The sequence below is a fragment of the Ochlerotatus camptorhynchus genome, unplaced genomic scaffold (genome assembly GCF_037179485.1).
Source record: "Ochlerotatus camptorhynchus isolate MF236.1 unplaced genomic scaffold, CSIRO-AGI_Acam_v1.1 ptg000121l, whole genome shotgun sequence".
NCBI lineage: Eukaryota > Metazoa > Arthropoda > Insecta > Diptera > Culicidae > Ochlerotatus > Ochlerotatus camptorhynchus.
Window position 1 is genome coordinate 65,980 of NW_027040611.1, and position 23,990 is coordinate 89,969.

At 40.5% G+C, this 23,990-nt stretch overlaps 1 protein-coding gene across 1 annotated transcript in view; it reads right to left on the reverse strand.

Annotated features, from left to right (window-relative positions):
* Positions 1-18,365, reverse strand: part of LOC135699866 (thiamine transporter 1-like) — a 60,170-nt gene extending 41,805 nt beyond the window's left edge. Inside the window, exon 1 of the mRNA XM_065220224.1 lies at positions 17,912-18,365. Within this exon, the coding sequence (XP_065076296.1) occupies positions 17,912-18,120 (209 nt within the window). The 5' untranslated portion in view covers positions 18,121-18,365. The remainder of the gene's footprint in view (positions 1-17,911) is intronic.
* Between the last annotated feature and the right edge of the window lie 5,625 nt (positions 18,366-23,990).

Genomic DNA, 23,990 nt, shown 5'->3' on the forward strand with positions numbered 1-23,990 from the left:
CAGTTTTTTTCCGAACTATCACCGACATTTTCGTCTAGATGCATTATTGAAGGAAAATTGCCAGATTTTAATTTCGTTTTTACGTAATTAAAGAAGTTTTTCGGACAGGACTTTATTTCACGTTCAGTTTTTGCATTATATTCTTCAAATGCAGTACTGATTTCTAAATTCAGTTGATCGCATAGATCCAAATAAATTAATAAATTATTACTACTATTGTGTTTTTTATAAATTTTATGTGCTTTTTGCTTCCGATTTTTCAAGTTTTTTATTTGTCTGTTACACCAGACTGGATTTTGTGTGTTTCTGTTACGTCTTTTTTTCTTCAAAGGTATTTCTTCCGAAATTATTTCTGTTAAAATTTTGTAGAACACGTCTATACCAATTTTGACATTTCCTACATTCCTTAAAATTAATTGCCAATTGACACTGTTTAATTTAAATTTTATTTTTTCGTAGTCTGCTAATTTGTATTCAAAGACTTCTTCGTATTCGCAGTCGTTGGGTCTTTGGTTTTCATGCATAAATAAAGAATATGCAATTGCTGTGTGAAACGCTTCATTTTTCCACAGTGGATTTAATGATTCGGTCACACAGAAATCTTCATAAATATTCGTTAGTAAAAAGTCCAAATAGCAATTTTGTTGGTTTTTGATGTGGTTAATTTGGTTCAGTCCTAAATTAGCAGTTTTGTCAAAAATGAACTGCAATGTTTCATTATCCCCAACGACTGGGAGTAAGATACATTCATTTTCAGAGTCCAGAATAAAGTCAGCATGGCGTTGATTAAAGTCTCCATAGATGTGAACTTTAACCTCAGGAGGAAGGTCAGATAGAATTTGTTCAGCACTTTGGAAGAAGGCTTCATAAGTGCTTTTATGAGCATGGTCTGGTGGAAAATACACTGAGGCGAACACGTGCGTTTCACCGGCTATGTGTGATTTCACCCAAATATGCTCAAATTCTGTAAATTTTGGTGTAAAGATAATTTCTGAGTTAAAATTGGCCGAAAGAGCTATAAGAACTCCACCACCTGACTTCTTCTGTGTTGCATGAAAATTTCTGTCGTCCCTGAATACATTAAAGGCATTTCCAAAGATTTCTTCACTTTTTACGCTTTCGTCCCAGCTTGTTTCAGTTGCCAGAATGACCGAAAAGGATGAGCATAATAAATGTTGATAAATTTCCTTCATTTTAGCTGGGCTTTTCATGCGATTGAAATTTTGACAATAAATCAAAATTTCAGTCGCATTCTGTCTATGTGAAAAAAATGTTGGAAATACGTCGGTTGATAAAGTATGGTCATTGTTATTATTAGTTACCTCAGTCTCATGCCGAGCATCGTTAAATAGAAATAATGAGTCTTCCTCAAGGTGCGTCAGCGGCGTTGAAAATTTACAGGATTGTAAAATTTGAGGGCGGCCTCCCTAGTAGATTGTAGCCGTTGCGTGCGTTCACTGGACAGGAATGTACGGTAGGATTGCAGGTCTGCCAAGGCGTCGTTTCGAGTAATTCCAAGTTCTTCATGGACGTCCAGGAAAATTTCGTGCAGGAGATTTCTGTCTTTTGGTAGTCCTTCAGCTGCTAGCATTAGAATAGCACTGGTTTTGGTGATTCCACGAATACATGTTGATGATGGCTGGTCATGCAGGAAGGAGAGGTAGGTCCGAGCAATGTCCATAATTTTCGGGTCCCTTAGACGCGCCTTCAGGAAGCGTTGGTTGCCAGTTACGGACTGTTCAGTAAGTCTCACTATTGGCGGACGCATGGGGTCCAGAAGAGGAGGGTGTTCTCGCTCAGTTGGTTTTTCAGTTCGATAAGGGTTAATAGTTTCCCCTTTTTCGAAATTAATGAAATTTAGTCCGCTTTCTTTGGGTGGCCGAGAAAATTGTATTCGTGCAGCAGCCAAAAGTTCTTTATCCAAAGGTAATGCAGTGCTGTTGTAGAGATGGCTGCTTCTGGTCCTGTTGTTGTTGATGTTGTTGTTATTGCTGTTGTTGTTGTTATTGTTGTTGTTGTAGTTGTTGTTGTTGCTGTTGTTGTTGCTGTTGGTGTTGTTGTCGTTGGTGTTGTTGTTGTTGTTGTTGTTGTTGTTGTTGTTGTTGTTGTTGTTGTTGTTGTTTTTGTTGTTGTTGTTGTTGTTGTTGTTGTTGTTGTTGTTGTTGTTGTTGTTGTTGTTGTTGTTGTTGTTGTTGTTGTTGTTGTTGTTGTTGTTGTTGTTGTTGTTGTTGTTGTTGTTGTTGTTGTTGTTGTTGTTTTTGTTGTTGTTGTTGTTGTTATTGTTGCAATTGCCAATAGTGTAGTTGTTACTGCCGCTGTTTTTGTTGGTATTGTTGTGGGGGTTGTTACCTGGTAAATTGAAACTGTATACTTCAGAAATTTATTCAGTATCAAAACGTTCAAAACCAATTGATGAACTACTGAGCAGCGATTTTTTAAATATTGCCGATTTACCGTTACACATTTTACTGGAGGCATCGTGTTCGAAGTGTGAATGTGGATTTAAAAATAATAATTATGATATAAAGAGAGAGAGAGTAAGATTAGTAATTTCCATTTAATTCCACTACCTTATTGGCTTATCCTTGACAGATACGCGTATTTCGTCTACAATGTACAGAGTTCTTCAGTGTACTAATAGTCGAGTATTAGTACAAGACACTGAAGAAGTCTGCACATTATAGACGAAAGACGCGTATCTGTCAAGGATAAGCAAATAAGGTTGTGGAATTAAATAGAAATTACTAATCTTTCTCTCTCTCTTTATACAGGTATTCCACTAAGACGCCACATTATTCAGGAATAATTATGAATTTTTAACATTTAAGGCCATTTTAAAATGTTAGTCGTGATGTCAAGCAACATTTTTTTTTTTCATTATTGTATATGAAATAACAATATGGTGTCTGTCAGACTTAATTGTATCTGTCTAGGCGCAGCGGAAGAGAAACAAGTTAGTAAGTCAATTCTCTCCGATATTCCCAAATAATCAACAAACCGGCTAAAGGCCCAAATTTTTTTTAAAACAGTTACCAGCTTACACTATTAAACAAATTTTAGGGCATTACTTCAGCTTCATAAAAAATCGAAGGGAGGATTTTTTGAGAAAATCAACGTTTTATGTTTTTTTACTGCATGATGCATGATAGTGGTCTACCACCCATTGTAGCGGGGAATCAAAGTCCAATAGCAGTGGGCTCTCTGCGCTGTTTTTCTTGATCATGCTTAGAAACCTCTGCTCTGCTCTCAACATGTCACTGTTTGAAGGGCCAACAACAGATTGGGTTGATTTTTCCGGAAATAAACTAGCCATAGGCTAAAAATCTCCTTAATAAAGAATTTGAAAAAAGGATTGGGTGGATCGATAGGCAAAGTCGCCTATACGCATCTACGGGACATTGAAGAATCCTCTTCCAGTAACATGATCGCACAAAATCGCCCAAATTAGTGGGGATAAGAGCCCACCCTTTATCTACGAAATGTTATCAAGAGGGAGTTAGCATTCCCACTCTCCCAACATTACAAATTTTTAACGATCTCACCAACTTTCGCTGTTTCTTCACTTTTCTGTCCAAATTTCCGTGCCTATTACTGAACTCGTTGTCCTTCCCTGCATCACTGCTAGTCACTCCTAGTTTCCCGAAAGTCATCCTGAAATGTCTCCGGGTATTTTCTTAACGATTATCACTCCATTGTCATATCGCATGAGCTCAATGCTGATCTGTCGATTGGTCAAGGTGACGATGGCTCGCGTGATGTGCGTTGTTCAAGTATCGGGGACACCTTTGAATCTCTAAGGGGGTTACGGCAAGGTGATGGACTTTTGTATCTGCTATTCAACATCACGTTAGAAGGTGTGATCAGAAGAGCTGGGATAGACACGAGTGGCACGATCTTTAGGAAGTCCATCCAGCTTCTTGGCTTCGCCGATGCCATTGACATCATGGCACGGAACTTTGAGACGATGGCGGAAACGTACATCAGACTGAAGGCAGAAGCTAGGTGGATTGGCCTTGTTATCAACGCATCAAAGACAAAATACATGAAAGGAAGAGGTTCTAGGGAAGACAATGTTAGCCTCCCACCCCGAGTTCAGATTCACGGTGACGAAATCAAGGTGGTCGATGAGTTCGTGTATTTGGCAATATGGCAGGGAATCGTGCCTACTTTGGACTCCGGAGGACGCTCCGGTCGAATAAAATTCGCTTCCGCACGAAGTTGACTGCCTACAAGACGCTGATTGGACCGGTGGTCCTCTACGGTCACGAGATCTGGACTATGCTCGTGGAGGACCAACGCACCCTTGGTGTTTTCGAACGGAAGGTGTTGCGTATCATCTACCGTGGAGTGCAGATGGATGGCGGAACGTGGAGGAGGCGAATGAACCACGAATTGCACCAGCTTCTGGGAGAACCATCCATCGTCCACATTGCAAAAATTGGGCGACTACGGTGGGCTGAAAACGTCGTAAGAATGCCGTACGATGACCCAGTGAAAATGGTTCTAGAAAGCGACCCAACAGGAACAAGAAGAAGAGGCGTGTAGCGGGCAATGTGGATCGACCAAGTAGAAGGCGACCTGCGGACCCTTCGTAGACTACGAGGCTGGGGAAATGTGGCCATGGATCGAGTAGAGTGGAGACGACTTCTTCGGACAGCAGAGGACAACAAGGCCTTAGCCTGATTGGTAAGTAAGTCAATGCTGCTTCACTTGGACTTTATTGACTCCATGGTACTGGAAAAGCTAAAGCTATAAACATTATTATTAATGCTGTGATATAACCACAACGGAATGGCCGTTCAGAATGGTTCAATACAGATGGGTCAACTATAAATGCTTCCACTGAATTTGGAGTATTCAACAAATTGCATAGCGCCTCATATCAACTGCATAAACCCTGTTGCGTATATGTTGCGGAACTAGCAGCCATATTCTACGCAGTGGAGTAAATTGCCTTACCTCATTGGAGGCTATTCGTTCAATGAGGCCAATGAAGCACTTCTCGTATGACCTGCACGAAATCCGAGCCAAATTAAATGCTTTATCTAACTGCTCCAATACCATCACATCTCATTGCTCTATTCCGGGTATCGAATAAGCGGACTCGTTGGCTAAAGTACCGTGCCGATTCAAATTTCGGACACTTAAACTCGAATTTCGGACACTTTTAAAAGTTGATTATCTCGGTCGAATATGATCCACATGTCTTGTAAATTTTAAATTTTTTTGACTAGTGCCCTCCACAATCATCTAACATTATTACTTTGTTTCTAACTGGATGTAATATTTAATTAAAAATGAAAGTGTCCGAAATTTGAATCGTCCGAAATTTGAATCGGAACGGTAGGTGCTATAGAAGGCGATATTTTTGATCGACAAATTGCCTTTGCGGATTTTTTTTTATCAATTATCAAATAGTAAGTTCTCACCAACTGGTAACAAAAATGGAATGAGAGTGATCTGGGAAGGTGGTTACATTCTATTCTCACACAGGTGTCGATCAAGCCGTGATTCAAAGGGTTGGACATGCGCCGTGACTTTATACGTGTCATGTCAAGACTCATGTCCAGTCACTGCCAGTCTTGTAAGCGGTCACGGTAGTCGACACATTTTCTGTGATAATTGACTGCCTTTGCCTCCGACACTTGCAAAACAAGCTTTCATAGTACAGTACCAAACTAAAATGTCATATGACAGGCTCTGTCATACGACACTGTCGCCGAAGACCATCACGAATGTATGTATTTTAGTTTGTATTATAATAAGAGCTGCTGATGGTGTGCTTGTGTGAATTCTGAAAATAGCAAGCAGTGATGTCCTAGTAATAATATTTCTGATCAGAAATGGATTGATTTACACCAAATTGAGGAATTACAACGAAATCACACATGTCATATGATAGCTATTTTGATAATTTTCTTTTAGCTCGAATGTTATATTACCGCTCGTGTTGTGTGAGAGAGACGACGGTAGAGCATGAGTGTTCGAATACAAACAGACTGTCGCGCACGACAACGAAGCGAGTGTAGTAAAAAACGTCGACTGTTTCAACCCCTGGTCACTGCTCGTTAGATTCGCATTTCTATCGAATCGGGCTCGCAGGCAGCAATTTGTGCGCTTGTGGTAGTGGCTATCACGATATCGACCACGTACTTTGGTGATGCACCCTACATTGCGTTGCTAGATCCCAGTTATCCGCATCCCTCAGGGCCCGAGGAAAACAACCTTTGCGGCCCGTTAGAGACATCTTGGTGAGCCGAGATCTCGACTATTGCAATTTAATTTATGTGTTTTTAAAACGGATAGATCTGAGGATTTAGTAGTTAGTGTCATCTTGTGTTCTCCCAAGTCGTTAGCTGCCCATTGGTGTACCCCCATGTTTGTTTTTTCATCAGTTTGTCGCTTAGTTCTAGATTAAGAGCACATTGCTCTCCAAACCTTGTGTTCACAATCCCTACCCTGCCATCCATTTGTTACATTTCCCTAGTAGCACGCTTGTCTTTAATCGGTTGTGGAAACTTCTATACGACTTATTTCAGTCATAAACAAGTTGCTGCAACTTATTGTAGTGGAAGTGTGCTGCTCAGGTTGCTACCCCTAACCTCGATAAAGCCGCGAGTAATCGGCCCCCGCTTTACTAACGTTAGTTTTAAGTAATTTTGTATTCTAAACAATGAATATCCGCGTCGAAAAGCTACGACAAATGAGCCTGGAAAAATAAACGCATTAAAGAACAAAAAGGAATGGTTCAACGGATGTTAAATGAGGGAAAATTAAAATTTAACGCGATTTAAAGTATTTCAATATAAAATTAACTTTCTTGACTAACAATTAACACATTTTTCAATATGATATCTTAAATATTTTTTTGGAAGCATTTACTTGTGTTTTATACAACTAGCGTCAATGTTCCATCATATCGTATCTTAAAGTGATCTTCGCCAGCGCCACTCATTCAGGCTCTTTGGAACTACATGTGGTGAAATATGAATTGCATCTTTTAAAGTGAATTGCACATAACAATCACCAATGTCATCACTTACTCACACATGAAATCTGTCTCGATCAACCTGGCAGAATGCGCCCTAACTCACTGAACCAAACCGGAAGGAAATTTTATGTTTTTATTTTTACCATGAATTTGCTGAGTTTTTTTTTCTTTAAGTGTATTTAATTTTTTCAAAGAACAGTTAATTACCTACAACTTTTTCTCAGATGTCAGTCTGATAAGATTAATCATTTTCATGTAATGATTTTTTGAAAATAGATAATCAATTTTTGAATAAGCCTTTTTTTTAAGTTACTCTGGAGAAAAAAGTAAGAGGTTGTATCCTGGACGTGACCGTAGATTTGACGTAGGATTACAAAAGGTAGTTTTGGATACAAGCTCTTATTTGAAGTCTTTAGTTAACTCTTTTATCAATGCTGTGGAATTCTTTCCTGCCTTCCATGCCTTGCACCTGGATCGATTGGTGAACAGTTTTGTGACCATTTGTCGTGAATCACATAGGATTTCTCGGCTTCCAACAGTAGTATCACGTAGCAACAGTATCACGTCAAAACATTTCTACCCAATCCTTTCTTGACCTACATTCGGACGCGGTCGGCGCTGGTATTGCCTAATTTTAGATCGCAAGTTTTTACGCTATGAGGATGATTGCTGTTGGTTCTCTGTGTAATTACAGCTGATCTGGCAATAACGGAGTAGCATCCGCGGGCGATCAATCATGCTAATGCCCCCAAAATTGGCTATCTGCTTTTGCGAACATTTCATTCCATTCGCTCTTTAAATCTTTGAGCCAGAGGTCAGAACAATTTGAGGTGAACCGAAGAACTTTCAGGGGTAAGGTCGTAGCCATGTTTCGAAGAGAAACGGACTTTTTTTGGTGGTGGTTAGGTCAAATGTGATCATGACTCGTGATTGTTGAGTAATGCTGAGCTATTAAGGTGTTTTACACAGATAAGACTGGCGAGCTGTATGTTGTTTGGAACGGTGACGCGCTTGGCATGGATGGCCCACAGCGGCTCACGGCGAGCAACCTGGGTGCCTTTCATTAATTTTGGCACTCATGTAGCAAAATTGGCAGCAATCTTTTCTTGTTGCTTACACAAACAAAATATTATTATAATATCTTATTATTCCAAAATTTAATAAAACATTTTGTTTATCCAAAATTAATGGAAGGCACCCTGGGAGCAACTGAAAACCGATCAGTAGTGGTGATACTTCTTCGTTCTTCTTCGGCGAATGGACCGCTCAGTGGGCTGCAGCTCGCGCTTGCGGGAAGCTTTTCGTCGTGTACTGGAGCATAATCTACAACGCCACGCGCCGAAATCACTACTGCTGCTGCTTCTGATGATGACCACTGGGCACCAGCACTCACCACACGCGGTGATTGAATAAACACCTTTCGGTGAGACCGCAGTGAATTCGATTTTTAAATCTGTGTTAGGGAAAGCGCAGTCAATCGGTGATAATTTTCATTATTATAACAACAGTGACCAATAGTGACCTTTTGAAAATTGATAAAGTGTTCATTTTAGCCGATTCGTAGATGATATTTCAATCGATTGGCTTGTTTGAAATTAATATCCGTCCGCTATTGATAGAGTTATAAGTGGACAAAACCTGACCACTTTTCGTAACGCGGTCGATTTTAGGTTGTTGGTTAGTTGGTTAGGTTAGGATATGTTGCCGAAAGACGTAATCCTACGTCAAAAATCACTTTTAAATGAAAAATGCAACCATTGGTAGCAGCGATCATATGAGTAATGTATCACTGAAATCGAAAACACTCATGTCCAACCGATTTGCGTTTTGGGCTGGAAAGGCAGGAAATGCACACAAATGGTATGTAGTATGTAGTAGTTGTTGGTGGAAAGTTTATCTTTGCTTACATTCGAGACGGAATCAAATTATGCTGCAGATGTTTGCAGATCTAGGCAAATGTTTCTAACATGTGATTTGGTATACTCATTGAACTATTCTCTTTGTAAATTTATCTCCAAGCTATTACATCTTTGAACTCCCTAGTTATCCCTTTGCTTTTCTTCGGTGTGAGATATTTCTACTATATAATTGATTTTAATCTAATCAAGTCAGCTTTGTTGTCTATTTCGTTCCCAACAAAAAATAGAAAGCCACTGACCATCGAGTGTGTCATTTCACGTCGCCATAATCCTTATATGGCTAACACAAGAGCAACAGAGCAGAGGGACAATGGATATTGATATGGATCATAAAAAATTCAAATGTGAAAGCAACACAATGTTGCCTATCCACTGTAACCCGAACCCAAATATGGTACCGGTACAAGTATTCAATGGAACTGCCAACCACCAACCAACGGCAGCATTTCTCATCAGTCAGTCAGTCAGAGGGTGGATAGCCGGGGAACAACTCGGAGTTGGGAGTGAATAATTAATAATTAATAAATAAATAAATAAATGTTCAGCTTTTTCTCCTCGGATTCTGCACACTATGTACCCATATAGGTATCCAATCCTTCGCAGAGGAGCTGAAGTGCTTCATGAGTGCAGAGAACGGAAAGCGAGCAATTGAGTTTTCCACCGATTGGGAGAAATGTCATATGTCTCCGTCCTAGCTGTGCTTGCTAGTCTGCCTGACGGTGATTTTATCTCTTCATTCAGTCGTGAGTGGCAAATGAGTTATCAACGTTGGATGGTTGTTTTTTTTTATCTTATATTGTTTTTGTTTTGTGTGGAATACAAAGTAGTCCAGAGTGCAGTAAGTTGGAACGGCGTTGGACAACGATAAATGACATTTGCAGACCGTTATCTCACGTTTTGAGGAAGAAGATGAACGGGGTACGATGGTTTATGTCTGAAGATAGGAGAAAATGTTCACTGCTCTTATTTAACTGGTCAGTAAAGTCATGATATTAACGTGACGCCTTCATTACTAGATTCCAATCCGTGCTTCGTGGCAGTGAATTTTTCTTTGTGAGTATTAAAACGTGCCTAAATTGGTTAAATAGCAAGCATTGGTATAATTGAACCATTAAAAGCACGCCTACACGTTAAAAAAAATCCTAAAAAAGGTCAGAGCAAAGCCATGCTCACTATATTTTCTAGGTTTGCGGGGACTTAGCTTTACTCCGCTATTGCCAAATGAGAGTGGAAAGTAGTGGTGTAGATCGATCATTTTATCCTTCTTACAAAGGACTAAAAAAAAACTCAGGCTCGACAAGATTCGAACATGTCAATTAGACTGGCCCACATTTATATAATTTATTTTCTGAACGGGCCAACCCCTAGATTTGTGCCATTAGGTGAGAAAACCACGATTCAAGTTAGTATTATGGAGATATTAATTAATTATGTGCATTCTGCTCGTATATTGCAACACAATACCACAGAGAACAGACGTTCAAGTTCGGTCAGAAACTTGTGTAAAATAAGTGGGAACGTCGCCGTTACGTGGTGTTAGCATCTCCTGATTTTCTCTATAAATTTTCCACTTTCGACCAATTTGGCGCTAGTATCGATAAATTTTCTGTTGAAAATTGCCACTTGGCACTACTAGCACTTAGTGTCTAGTGTAATTTGTGCAACGCCAGCGCCATCATGTGGTCAAAGAGGGTTTTTAAGTGGGGAAGTCGCCGTTAGTGGCGCTTAAGTCAAATAGGAATCTTTACACAAGTTTTTAGAGAAATTTTGTTCGAGCCTCCATGTCTGTTCTCTGTGACAATACTAGGTGGGGTGAAAAGTAACCTCCTTGACCGCCAGAATGCGCTGCTACTGCAAAAAAGGTTATGGTGCCTTGTAGTCCGTTCATATTTAGGCAGACATGTCAAATTTCAGTGCTATACTGTCTTTAGTTTTGTTTTGACAGCTGATTGCTGTTGACGTGTTTGGCATCATGTTGAGTATGGATAAAAACGATTTTCGTTCTCTCATAAAACATTATTTTTTGAGAGGCAAAACGGCGAAGGGAACAAAATAAAAGTTGGATGAATATTATTTATTTAATTTGTTTTTCTTCATCGGACTTAACGTGTCTAAATGAAGCCTGATGGGGAAAAGCTTAGAAAAGGCGTAAAACCCCATATCTTTTCGAAATACATGAATCACAATAATACAATACAATAACAACGAGCATTAATCAAGTCTATAGCATAAAAAAAAGTTATCCTCCTATAGCATAGAGTTGTCCGTGAATCAAGTAGAAGTCCTCGTCATGCACTTGAACCGGAAACAAAAAATAAACAGGTAGCACAATCCTTTACGTGTACATCAAATGGACAGCTACTCACCTTCTCAGGAGTCTGCGTTGAATACGGTGACGAAAGGTTTCCGCTGCACAGTTAAAGTCGAAAAACTCGTAAAACTCGTTGAAACGCCCAGAAATGAACCGTATTGGGTCATGCAAGCTGTAGTTCGCAGCACGAGGCCCAAGATGCAGGAAACTACTCGACCGAAGAACTCGTTCGGGTGCGTAGATTTCGAATTCAGCCAAGATTCCTGGAGAGTCGATATCACCAATAAGTACTTCGCCGCGAACACGGCCTGACTAATCGTCCGCCTATGTTCTAGTGTTTCAAGACCCAGGAGTTGACAACGATCTTCGTACGGCGGAAGGTTCACAGGGTCATTCCAAGGAAGGTGATGAAAGGCATACCGAACAAATTTCCTTTGAACAGATTCAATCCTTGCTATTCAAACTGCTTGATACGGGCACCATACTACCGAGCTGAATTCCAAGATCGATCGCACTAGAGAGCAGTATAGAGCTTTTAGACAGGCAGGATCGCGAAACTCGTCAGCGATCTTGAAAATGAACCCGAGTTGCATGTTAGCTTTCGCAACGATGCCCGAGTAATGAAGCTTGAATGTTAAGGCGCAGTCCAGCGTCACGAACATTGTCCACACGTTGCAGAAGTTGGTGATTTATTGTGTAGTTGAATGCCACTGGTTTCAGCTTGCGATGAAATGAGATAATATTACATTTTTGTACATTCAACGTGAGATAGTTTCTTGAGCACCACTCTTCGAAAGTATCGATTAGGTGCTGAAGCCGCAAGCAATCGGCGAAGCTACGAACAATCACATAGATCTTCACATCATCCGCGTAGAACGATCGGCAACCAGTTGGGAGGATCAGTCCGGCCTCATTCACAAAAATCGAGAATAGCAATGGTCCCAAGTTGCTACCTTGAGGAACACCGGAGCTGTTTGAAAAATAGTCCGATTGCTCTGATCCGATTCTAACACAAAGTTCCCGATTGGTCAGATAGGACTTGAACCAACGAGTTAAACCCGAGGATACACCGAGTTTTTCAAGTTTAGCTAGCAGTATGGAGTGGTCAACCCGGTCGAATGCAGCCTTAAGATCTGTATATACAACGTCCACCTGCGCTCCAGCTTCCATACTCCGAAGACATGAAGAAATGAACGGAGCTAGATTTGTTGAAACTGATCTCTTGGGATAAAAACCGTGTTGGTCAGGAGAAATGTAATTTCTGCAGCTAGAGAATAATTCGTCGTTGATTATGATTTCGAAAATTTTAGAGCAGGCACTGAGTGATGTGATCCCTCGGTAATTTTCGACGTTTCTCTTGTCTCCTTTCTTGTAGATCGGGAACATGAATGACGATTTCCAACGCGTAGGGAACTCCTCATGCTATAATGAAATATTGAACAGCTTCGAAAGCGGTGTTGTAAGCTCTGAACAGCATCGCTTCAGGATGCTTGAGGGGATCCCGTCAGGGCCAGCAGCATTAGAAAATTTCAGCTTCTTGATGGCGGATTCGACGAAATCGAAAAATTGAAAGCATCGCTGGGAGTGTCCCCACCGCTTCAGCAACTAGGGACAACGAAGCCGTAGTGTCATTGAAAATGCTTTTGAAATGTTCTGCCAGAAGATTACATTTCTCAAGCGATTCTATCACCCAGGTGAATTTCGACTGGTAGCCCCTACGCGTTTCGTTTGGTATTCACGAATGACCAGAACTGCTTTGGATTAAGCCGTAAATTAGCCTGCACACGCCTTGTGTAGCTCTTGTAAAGAATACGGTTATATGTGCGATATTCGTTGCTCGCTGTTTAAAATAATCGTTTCGAGTACGGCAGTATTTACGGAGGGCCTTCGATCTCAGACGCTTCCAATTCCGTAGTCGAGTATTGGACCATGCGGGTTTGGGAGAGGGTCTCCTCAATGGGACAGAATCAGTTATTGCCCGGCCAACGACCTCAGTGAAGTAGTTGACGACTTGATCAAAAGATGAACACGTGTCAAGGAACTGCCAATCCGCCTGGGCAAGCGAGTGACTCAGCGCGACGAAATCTGCTCTACGAAAGTCGAGCTCATGTACATCAACAGGGGGGTTATCGTAGCGAACAGGAACAGATAGGTTGATGGAAACTTCCAACGCAGGATGATTGGTGTCGATGCCAATCATAGGCTCTGGGGCTTCTAGGATAGAACATTCCAGTCCTGCAGCTTCGTTCGCCAGAACGAGATCAAGCAGCCGAGAGTTGCTATTCAGTATCGAGTTGATTTGCGTTAAGCCATGCAGGTTGAAACCATCAAGGAGAGCACAGCAGGATGCGGGCATGTTCGAGCGAAGAACATCAATGCTAGGAAGATCGTTTGCAGGAACGTTCCATGAAAGCCCAGACTGATTGTAGTCACCAAATACCAGAGCTAGGTCGTTTTGTTCTAGTCGAGAGAACACGGTACCAATCGAACTGATGTGGTTTGCAATTCTGCTCTAGACCCACAGCTGCTCTAGAGAAGTGCAAACTGGAGCAGGATCGATGCAGGAGCTTAGGCGTTTGGATACCGCAATCAAGACGCCCCACGCGATTTGGTACTATTCTTGTGGTTGCGGTGTGGAACTAATGCTCCGTCAGGTTACACCTTCAAATAATGGTTTCGAGAGTTTCGTGGTGGCCGCAACTCCTCTACCGATCAAGTCCGCAGCGGTTACAGAGGACAATGTCAAAAAAAAAAAAATACATGAAATGGTGTTGGCTGATCGGAAAGTGAAGGTGCGCGAGCTAGCAGATACCGAAAAGATTAGTACTGAGCGCACACGCCATATTTTGGGCGAGATTCCGCATATGAAAAAGTTATCCTGCCGCTGGGTGTGGCGCAAGCTCACTCCTGACCAAAAATACGAATGCGAGAGCACTTCGAAAGAGTGTTTGGAATCGGGTGGACTTTTGGCGTCGATTGGTAACTGTTGATGAAACCTGGATCCACTATTACACCCCAGAGAACAGAATGAGTGCCCGGCAATGGACTGAAGCCGGCACGAGTACTCCGAAGCGGCCGAGGGAGGATCGATGGGTCGGAAAGGTTATGGCGTCGGTTTTTTGGGATTGTCATGGCATACTCTTCGTGGACTACCTCGAAAAAAGAAAAAAACCATGAACAGCGAGTATTACTGTGCATTATTGGAGCGATTGAAGGCCGAAATCGCTGCAAAACGGCCTCACATGAAGCGAAAACAAATTTGTTTTTGCAAGACAATGCGCCGGCCCCACAAAAGCATCGCAACCACAGATAAAATCAATGATTTACGGCTCCAATTGCTTCCGAATCCACCGTATTTACCCGATTTGGCTCCCTCAGACTATTATCATAGAGGTGACTCTAAAACCAGAAGGTCCCGAAGAAACGTGCTCAACTTTTTGGCTCAGCTCTGGTACTCTCTTCGGTCTCAAGCAAATCGATGCACCCCTCGAAACATAGGAAAATCCACGAGCCCCTCATTTTATCTGTCAAACTTTCAAAGCGAATCAAAACAAACATACAATTTTGACTAGAATGGGGTACGTTAATGGATTTGCTTGGGACCAATAGGCTGGTCAAGTAGTGAGTCAATTTTAAATCGTTAGTTTCCAACCGGTGCTATTTTCTCTTCGCAAACCTCAAATAATAACTCATCAATAAAAAATGCAGCTCACGTGAGGAAATCATCGACGCCGCGGAGGAGTATTTTGCAGACCTTCAGGAAAGTTACTTTTCGGACGGGATCGTGAAGTTGTAAAATCACTGGAATAAATGTATCGGCCTAAATGCCCCTAATTTGGGTCCATACACAAATTCAGCAATCGGCTAAATTTTCAATAGCTACCAAAAATATCCATTAGTACCGTCCCAATGACGACACATTCATCTAGATAAAGTTGATAAATAGCAGGTTTTTAGTGATGGGCCCAATCTTAGATCCATAGGCCATATCTATATAGGGGAAATGTCTCTAATGTTGGCCTATGGATCTAAGATTGGGCCCATCGCTAAAAACCTGCTATTTATCAATTTTATCTAGATGAACATATGATATTTTTGGTCGCTATTCAAAATTTAGTCGATTGCTGAATTTATGTATGGGCCCAAATTAGGGGCACTTAGGCCGACATTACATCCATTACCCCTACATTCAAAAACGAATATCTCAATAAAACTAACTGGATGCAATCTTCAGCATGAAAATTTTGAATCAAATCGATAAATAGGAAACTTTTTTGTGGTCGATAGAGTGTAGGAGTGTAATTTTTTCATGTATTTTATTCAAATTCCCCATACAAAAATTCAAACTAAAACACCAGATCATCTCAGAACCAAATGAGGTGAAACTTTCGGATAATGGTTTTCTCATCTAAAGAAACAAATATAGGGGTTGGCCCGTGGAAAATTTGATCTTTTATTTTTGTGGGCCAGTCTTATGTCTATGTTTGTACGTGTGCGTTTCTCAGCAACCAATGTACCAAATTGAACGCAACAAGCGTCAAATGAATGATACTATGGTCCCATACAACGTTAATTTATTCCATGTTCCAATTATTGTCCGTTACTTCTTCTTCTTCTTCTTCTTTCCTTTATTTAACGTCGGTCTCTGTTCCGCAAACTACCCAGGCCCATTGGGGCGAGACCACTACACCACCGGCGCCGGCTATTGTCCGTTACAGTACTGTGAAATGTCATTAAAGTTTTCACGTGATATTGACAAAATAATTTTTGACATTGTCACTGGAAAAATTAGGTCTCACATAAAGCTTCGTCAGGAACATATTGATTAGCGGCGCCGGTGGTGTTATGGTAATCGTAGGCATAACATTTCTGATCACATCTTCCTTCGAAAGGGAAGTAAAGCCGTTGGTCTCCGGTTCATGAGTTGATGGGTCGATAGGTAGGGTCCATGTATGGGAGCTGCCTCCCTGACGTCGGTTGCATTGGTGCTCAGCACGGAAAACAAGATCGACGGAAAACAAATCAAAGAACTTTGACTATACGTTCAGTTATTACTTCTGCGTGAAGTCAACGATTTACATAGTTGAAGATGCTAATTTCGAATACCAGACTGAAGTGGTAATTTTTATACGATAGATGAGGAGGAGATGAAAGTATAGAATTGATAGTTCCGTTTAGAGTACGGCAGTGTGAAAATTGCATATAGAGAGTAGACAGCCACCACCACTAGGAGGGACACCTCTCACCATCTCTCTCCAAAGGGGGAATTTGGTAAAGAGAGATGATAAAACCGATTTGTACCTTCCTTAAAAGTTGTCCTAGCTCGTTGTCTACTCTCTATATGCAATTTTCACACTGCCGTACTCTAAACGGAACTATCAATTCTATTCTTTCATCTCCTGCTTATCTATCGTATAAAAATTACCACTTCAGTCTGTTATTCGAAATTAGCATCTTCAACTATGTAAATCAAGGAAAAAAAAACTCATTGATTTTTTCAACATTGACAAAGATTCACCTGGTAACAACAATATGTCGTGATAGATTTTTTGAAGCCACGCTTAATTGTTGAGAAAATTGTGTTTAATTTCACAATGTAGGTATTTTCATATCAATTTGGGTTTCCTGTTCTGCCATGTATAAGGAGGAACTATCGAAAACAGAACGTTTTCTTGAATTATTACGTTTGTGGTATTCCGCTTTATGGTTTATCCGAAAATCAAATCCCGAAAATCAGTCGCTTTATTCATCTACAATATATAACCAATGTTCTTCCTTGAAAGGATACAAGGATACTTATGAGCGAAAAATCTTATTGATAACCCGAGTATTACACATAATATAGTCTACATGTGCGGTTCCTTTTATGCATTAGTGTCAAAAATCATGGCTTCAAAGAAGTATAAGGCTAAAACGAAGGCTAAGAAGTAATATAAACGGTTGAAATATACGGTTTGGATGTGACGTTAAACGAGTTTTGAATGTTATAATTTTTTTTTGGTTTATTTTTTATTATTTTATTTTGACGAGTGCGAGTCAGTGCTCAGATTTGCAATTGTCATTGACAGACTTTTGCACGATATTGACAACATTGTTTTTCACATAGTCACGGACCGACTTGATTCTCAAAAAAACTTTCGTCAAAATCTCATTCATTTTTTCGTCAATGACAGAGATTCACCTAGTAACAAAAAATGTAATATCGTGCATTCTGTGGCACAGTATTGTTATCCAAGCAGTTTATGACGTAGATGTTTGTTCACTTTAACAGATCCATATCTGTTACAATTAATTTCATTACAAATTAAGTTTATACAAAAATCTACACATGTTCGTCACTGACAGCATTGTCATTGACAATTGACATGGTTTGCCTTGACGATGACTGTTAGCTCAAATGAGTGACTTATGCAGAATTGTCAATATCAACGTGTATTGTCGAGATTTTGCAGCACTGATGCAAGCATCGAGTGACAAAAGAAAAACTTGTGATTTGTTACGGCCCTATTGAAATTAGCACTAACTGAAGGAAATTATTCGATTTCGTATGAAATGACCGATTGCCTGAGTGTCTGCATGTATGATTCTCGAAATTCAAGTACACTGCTGCAACCAAAGCCACTCTCGCACAATTGAATACGTACACACTGCCCGGACAGCAACGGGGCATTCCCAAATCAAAACACTCACCGCAAAATATCCGTCACGAGAAACACCACAATCAACAGCGCCAAATGGCTGTACGTGCCGATGGGGTACACCTCGCGGTTCAGCTGCTCCGGTTCAATGTCACGCCACTCGCCCGACAGAAACTCGGTAACGAACGGTTCCGAGGGACGCATCTCCCGGAAGAAGCCAAACGTACACAGCATCAGCGAGATTTTCAACCATTCCTGCATTGTGCATGCCGTTTTCGTCAGCCGGTGCACTTGCCGGTGCCACAGTGTTTTCTTCTTCAATTTCCTCCCGCGGGTTCCGGTGGCTGGGATTCCACCCGCGCTTAAGAGGTAGGTACTTGTTTGTTTTTCACACTCTATCCCGCGGACGGGTGCAATTGTTTTGATTGTGTTTGGCGGAATTTAATTAATTCCCACGGGGATTGGTAACAGAAGAGAAAGTCAGCCCCGGAAGCTGTTCTTCTGCTATTGCTATTCTACGTTTCCTGTTGGAAATTGGACCTGATGGTGACAATGACAACGACCCGTTTCCTTCGAACAAAAGTGTCAAACTGATAAAAAGTCACCTCAATTTCGAATGCAATTCTTCACCATCGTTATTGTATCGTCGCCGCTGGTCGTGATGCAATGGAACACTGACGCTTCTGGCGAATGAGAGGAGCAGCTCTATCTTTCTCAACCCCCTTCCCGAATGCGCGCACTGTAATTAAGTTTAATCTTTTCAATGAGGCAACAGAATCTTATCGCTCGGCCAAGTTCAGTTGGACGACGACGATGGGGAAAGCGATATCTTTTCTTTTACTCTACAATGAACCTCGTCGCTGGTACAATGTTTAAATGTGCGTAGCATAGTAACTGAATTTAGATAAGTAGCTAATGAACCTTGGCGGGCGTACTGCTAGGTGAGTTCATCCGCTGTCTAGCGTTGGGGAATCATCATTCCATAGCCTTCTATAAAGTACGATAAAGTATATCGTTTTATAATCCCCACCGCTTGATTTTTCATTGTTCATAACGTCTTCGTTGTCGTCGGCGTCGTTGTCGATGAGGTGAGGTAATTTATTCACTTAATTATAATGCAGTTTAACTCCTCTTGACTAAGGGAAAACTAAGCTTTAGATCTCAAAGGCTATGAACGATCAATAAATGACTGGTAAGGAGATGTTGGTTAGTTAAATGAACATGATTTACTGTGTATAATGGTGCACAGTATGAATCTACTAGAAGTACAAGTGATGAGTTCAGCAACAATGTTCAGTAGGGTGCCAATTAATGTATGAGAAAAAAAAGTGCCTCTCAAATTTCTTAGACCAAACATATGCAAAATGTTTATTATCTCGATTAAAAACCCTGTGCAAAATTTGGGCTCAATCGAACATGATTTAGGGATGGTGCGAAATTGGCAACGATTGAGGGTTTTGAAAACCAAAAATCAACAATTTCGGTTCTCGCCTTTTTTAATTATGCAAAATGACTTGAAAAACTCGATATAAAAAATTAAAACGCATTTTTAAACCCCAAAAAGATTTTCGTGTCCGGATTTATTCGTGTTCAACCTTTATATTTTATGAGATCTAATATTTATGCTCTTGAAATTAACACCAAAGAATAACGGACAACACTTGATTGATTGCAGAGCAGCAGGGACATTTTCGAGCTACGGAAAGTCACAATATGCCTGAACGAACTTCTACGGAGCCGAGGGACCAATAAAATGTTACAATTGAGTTCTCGTTCTTTTCTCCGTATATGGTGGGATAAATAAAACAAGAAACTTCAAAGAATAGGTCATGCTTTTAAGAAGAATGAATCTCATAAATCTCTAGCTACCTGTCGTTCTGACTTCTGACAAATTGTGAGTGCCACTAAGAAAGGGTTAAAATCTCACTTCAGCTGTACACAGCAAAAAATAAGGAATTGTACATGGCATATTAACCAAAGCCACACACTTAGAAAAAAATCATGTAAATTTAGCTGCTCTGAGAGTGACATATACGAGCGTCAATTTAGACATAATTTTGAGTCATAACAGACGCGAAATATAGTTCAATCAAACGTACTTTTTGTCGAGCACCGAACTTTTCAGTCTCGGAGCACTTAATATTACATGACATGTTTGTTTACGTCTCATCTTTTATGTCAAAGATGGATTCCGTCACGTGTAAAATTAGTTATTTCTAAGTGTGCAGTTTAAAATTACATCGTTTTAAACTATGTTTTAATTGATTTTACATTACACAGTAAAATAACGTGATAAAACTCATTAAATAACACATTTATTCGATTAATTTTCTCTTGCAGTGTATTATTCCAATCGATGTAAAAACTTATCGAAAAACATCGAATTTTGAACGATAAAACCTATAAATTTACATGTTCGTGTAAATGTAAATCAACAAACATAGAGAAAGCTTATATGGCAGACGGACCGATTATTCGATCAGTTTTGTCTCCGCCGGAACACTTCATTAGTGCACACTACCAAAAAGTCATGTAAATTTCCATGCCCGATCTCGGCTGGGATTGAACCCAGACCCATCGGGGTGTTAGAAAGCAATCACGCTAACGGCCCCGGTGGTGTAGTGGTAAGCGTGATTACCTCTCACCCCAGCAGACCTGGGTTAAATCCCAGTCGGCGCCGCCGGGATGTTCTGAGGCATAACATCTCTGATCAAGCCTTCCTTCGGATGGGAAGTAAAGCCGTTGGTCCCCGGTTCATGAGTTCATGGGTCGATCGGTACGGTCCAGGTGTGGGAGCTGCCTCCCTGGCACGTTGGTAGCATTGGTGCTCAGCACGGAAAACAAGATCGACGGAAAAAACAAAACCATAGAAAAAAAAAGCAGTCGCGCTTACCACTACACCACCGGCGCCGGCGAGAATAATTAGTATAAACATTCATATGACGAGTTCTTACTGACTGCGTTTAAAAAAAAAACCTCAAAGCCATCATCACAATAATGGCGAACATGAAAGTTCTATAGAGTGCTACAAACTTCTCAAACGTTCTATAGGCTTCTCGAAAGTTCTGCGGTCTTTTCGGAAGCTTTATACACCAAAAATAAAATTTCATTTAACAGCGAAATCACTCTTTTGTTCTACGAATTCATTCGTTGTTTTCTACAACAAAATAGATTCGTACATGTTTTATGTAGGGTTAACTACCCCATTTCCGGCCTATTAAGCACAACCCACACTTCACCTCGGCCTATCGGATGAAGATAAAAATTGATTCGGTCGGAGCGCTTCTTTTGTTTTTTGGGAATAATGGGTGCAAACCTTCATATCACGCGTTCTCATTGACTTCGTTTGGTAGCTTATTAACTAAAGTATCGTACCAAACGCATAATTGACTTGTTAACTCTGAAATCATGGGTTTATTTGATGTTTTCTGCTCAATAGGCCCAAAATGGGCGATTAGGCCGAAGTAGTTCTCTACCCTAGCTAGTTTCGTTAGATAATGATAGTGTATTAGTGTTATAAACTTTATCGTTGGAAGGAATACATCATGTCAAACAAATTTAAAAAGACAGATTCGACTCGAACCATGAACCCTACGTTTGTCAGACCTGTGCTTTATCCTCCGCTCTATCTATGCTACAGAAAATGATGAGGCTAAAGACAAATAAGAAGCGCTCATAGAACGATAACTCGATTTCCTTTACTTTTTCTGCGGCTTCCTTGTATTGGTAAACCTGAAAATATTTCAAGTAAAAAAACATGCCATCTACAACATCACAACATCAACACAGGGAAGACAAGAAGAGTAGTTGTTGGCTGGATAGTACGAATTTGGTATAGTATATTATAATAATAGGGGAGATGACAACTTCGGCCTAATCACCCATTCTGGGCCTATCAAACAGAAACATCAAATATATCTATAATTACCCCATAAACGGAACAATTATACGTATGGTACGATATTTTAGTTCAATAAGAGTAGTATTTTAATGAAAACACAGCAATTTCGAGTAGTTCACAACTCTTTGAGCCTCGCCCGCATTTTACAGATATAGAGGAATGATTTTAAATTTTGAGTAAAAAAAATGAAATTTTGAAGCTTGATTGGATGACACCTTGAATTAGTAGCAGGTTGTCTAGTTAAATGTTGGGAGTTTCCTGAAAAATCCTGAAATTGCGATAAATTCACATTGCCAGACCTGTTCTCCTTGAGATGGGACAGTGAGTCGAAGAGACGATTCGTCAAAAGTGATTGATGTATGTAAGGTATGAAAAAAGGATACGCCATCCTAAGAGCTGTATACACACAACGTAAACCGGTCGCGTGACGATTTCTGAACAATCGAAGCGCCGATTAAATTGTGTCGACGGCGGCGTGGCCCGAAAAGTACTGGCAGCGTCGGCGTGGTGCAGCGGTGCACACCTCTACCTGGAATCTCAAAATATCTTCAGGAGAGTTATTGGTAGGTAACTTTTCAGATTCTATGACACTACCCCAAATGTCACTACTCCGAACGCCGTTACCTGTTTGATATTATATTTCATTTTTATATTACAGAACAGGCATCCATAAATAACCAGGTCCGCAAGTATCTTGAACACTGTTTGATATTTTCCAGTTCTTTGAGAATTTATCCAGTTATATGCAGTTTTCAATTACTAATATCAACTTATTTTGAAAAATGCTAACCAGTACAGAATGATTAATTTCCATTTTTATAAGAAAGCTGGTTTCTAATTGCGTAAAAACTATATGATATTTTGGGTAAAAAAACCACAAACGATTTCAAGACATGACGATCACTTTTAAGAGATCAAATGTGAAAGTTAAAGTTTAACATTTACTCAAATATGAAATGAAATAGCCAACTGGCTATAAATCTCAATAATAAAGAGGTAAAAAAAATCTTAATCAAAAATCTCATAAGACATCAAATGCAGTGAACCGGAAAATCTTGGCAATCCGCGAAAATGTCGGGAATTTTAAGTTACCGGGGAAAAAACAGGGAAAACCCATGAATTACGATGACGTAACGCAAAATGTAACGCGTAACTTTTCTCAACGAACGAACGACCAAGCGTTACATTGCTCAGTCCCCGAAATACCGGAAAAACTCAGTTTCTTTTCAAACCTGCAAACGACTTAAGCGCCACTCCTTACCGGAGGTCGAAAGCGGAAATTATTTCAGGGATGCCCGGCCTGAAACTCCCAATCTGCGGGCGAGTTAATCGAAACGTCATACAACCAATAATCTAACTCAAAATCACTCAAAATCAATTACGAGAAGCTTTATTTTTAATTAAAAACGAACGCAAACTACTCTCATGGAAGCGCACAACCAAAGTGTTCATTCAGAACATTTATTCGAAACGCAATTTCAAACGTTTGAATTAATTCAATAGATCATTTGAAATTCTAACCCGGGGTTTATTGGAACCAGTCTAATCTAATCAATGAGCTCAAAGATTTCCTAAGCAGTTATCACTAACCTGTTTTCATAACCCTTTACCATTCATCGGCCGTGCTAGTGCTGTCGGAGTGGCTCCTCTACGACGAGACGAACTCTACATCTGCTACGGATGGTTGTCCAGGCTAAGCGAGAACCCTCGCGCGCGTAACGCCTGATGACTCACCTTCTCTCGAACTTGACGACGAGAGGTTAGAATCTAATACTTTACTTACTTTACTAATATTTTCCGAAAGACGCGGTGGGTGGTGTTACGAGGTGGACGGAGTAAATGCGTCTCCGTATTAGGGGAGTGCAGAGTAACGTTTTGTTCGGTCTCGAGGACCACGTGTAGTGTTCACGGGTATAGTATACCACCTGTTTTATCCACGACCGCTATTTGCCTTATTCGCTCTCGAAATAGGGGATTCTCGATCCCAACCAAACTCCCACGTTAATGGAGGACCTGGTTCTAAATACTACCAATGTTCACTTTTTGTTTTAGGTTCACCTTATACAATTCACTAAAGTTAATTTGTTCTAGGCTTTTCCAAAAATTCACCACTAAACCAATTCAAACTTCTTTTTTTACCATTTCAAAACTTTTTTTTTCCCTTGGTTTGTTTTTTCCGTCGATCTTGTTTTCCGTGCTGAGCACTAATGCTACCGACGTGCCAGGAAGG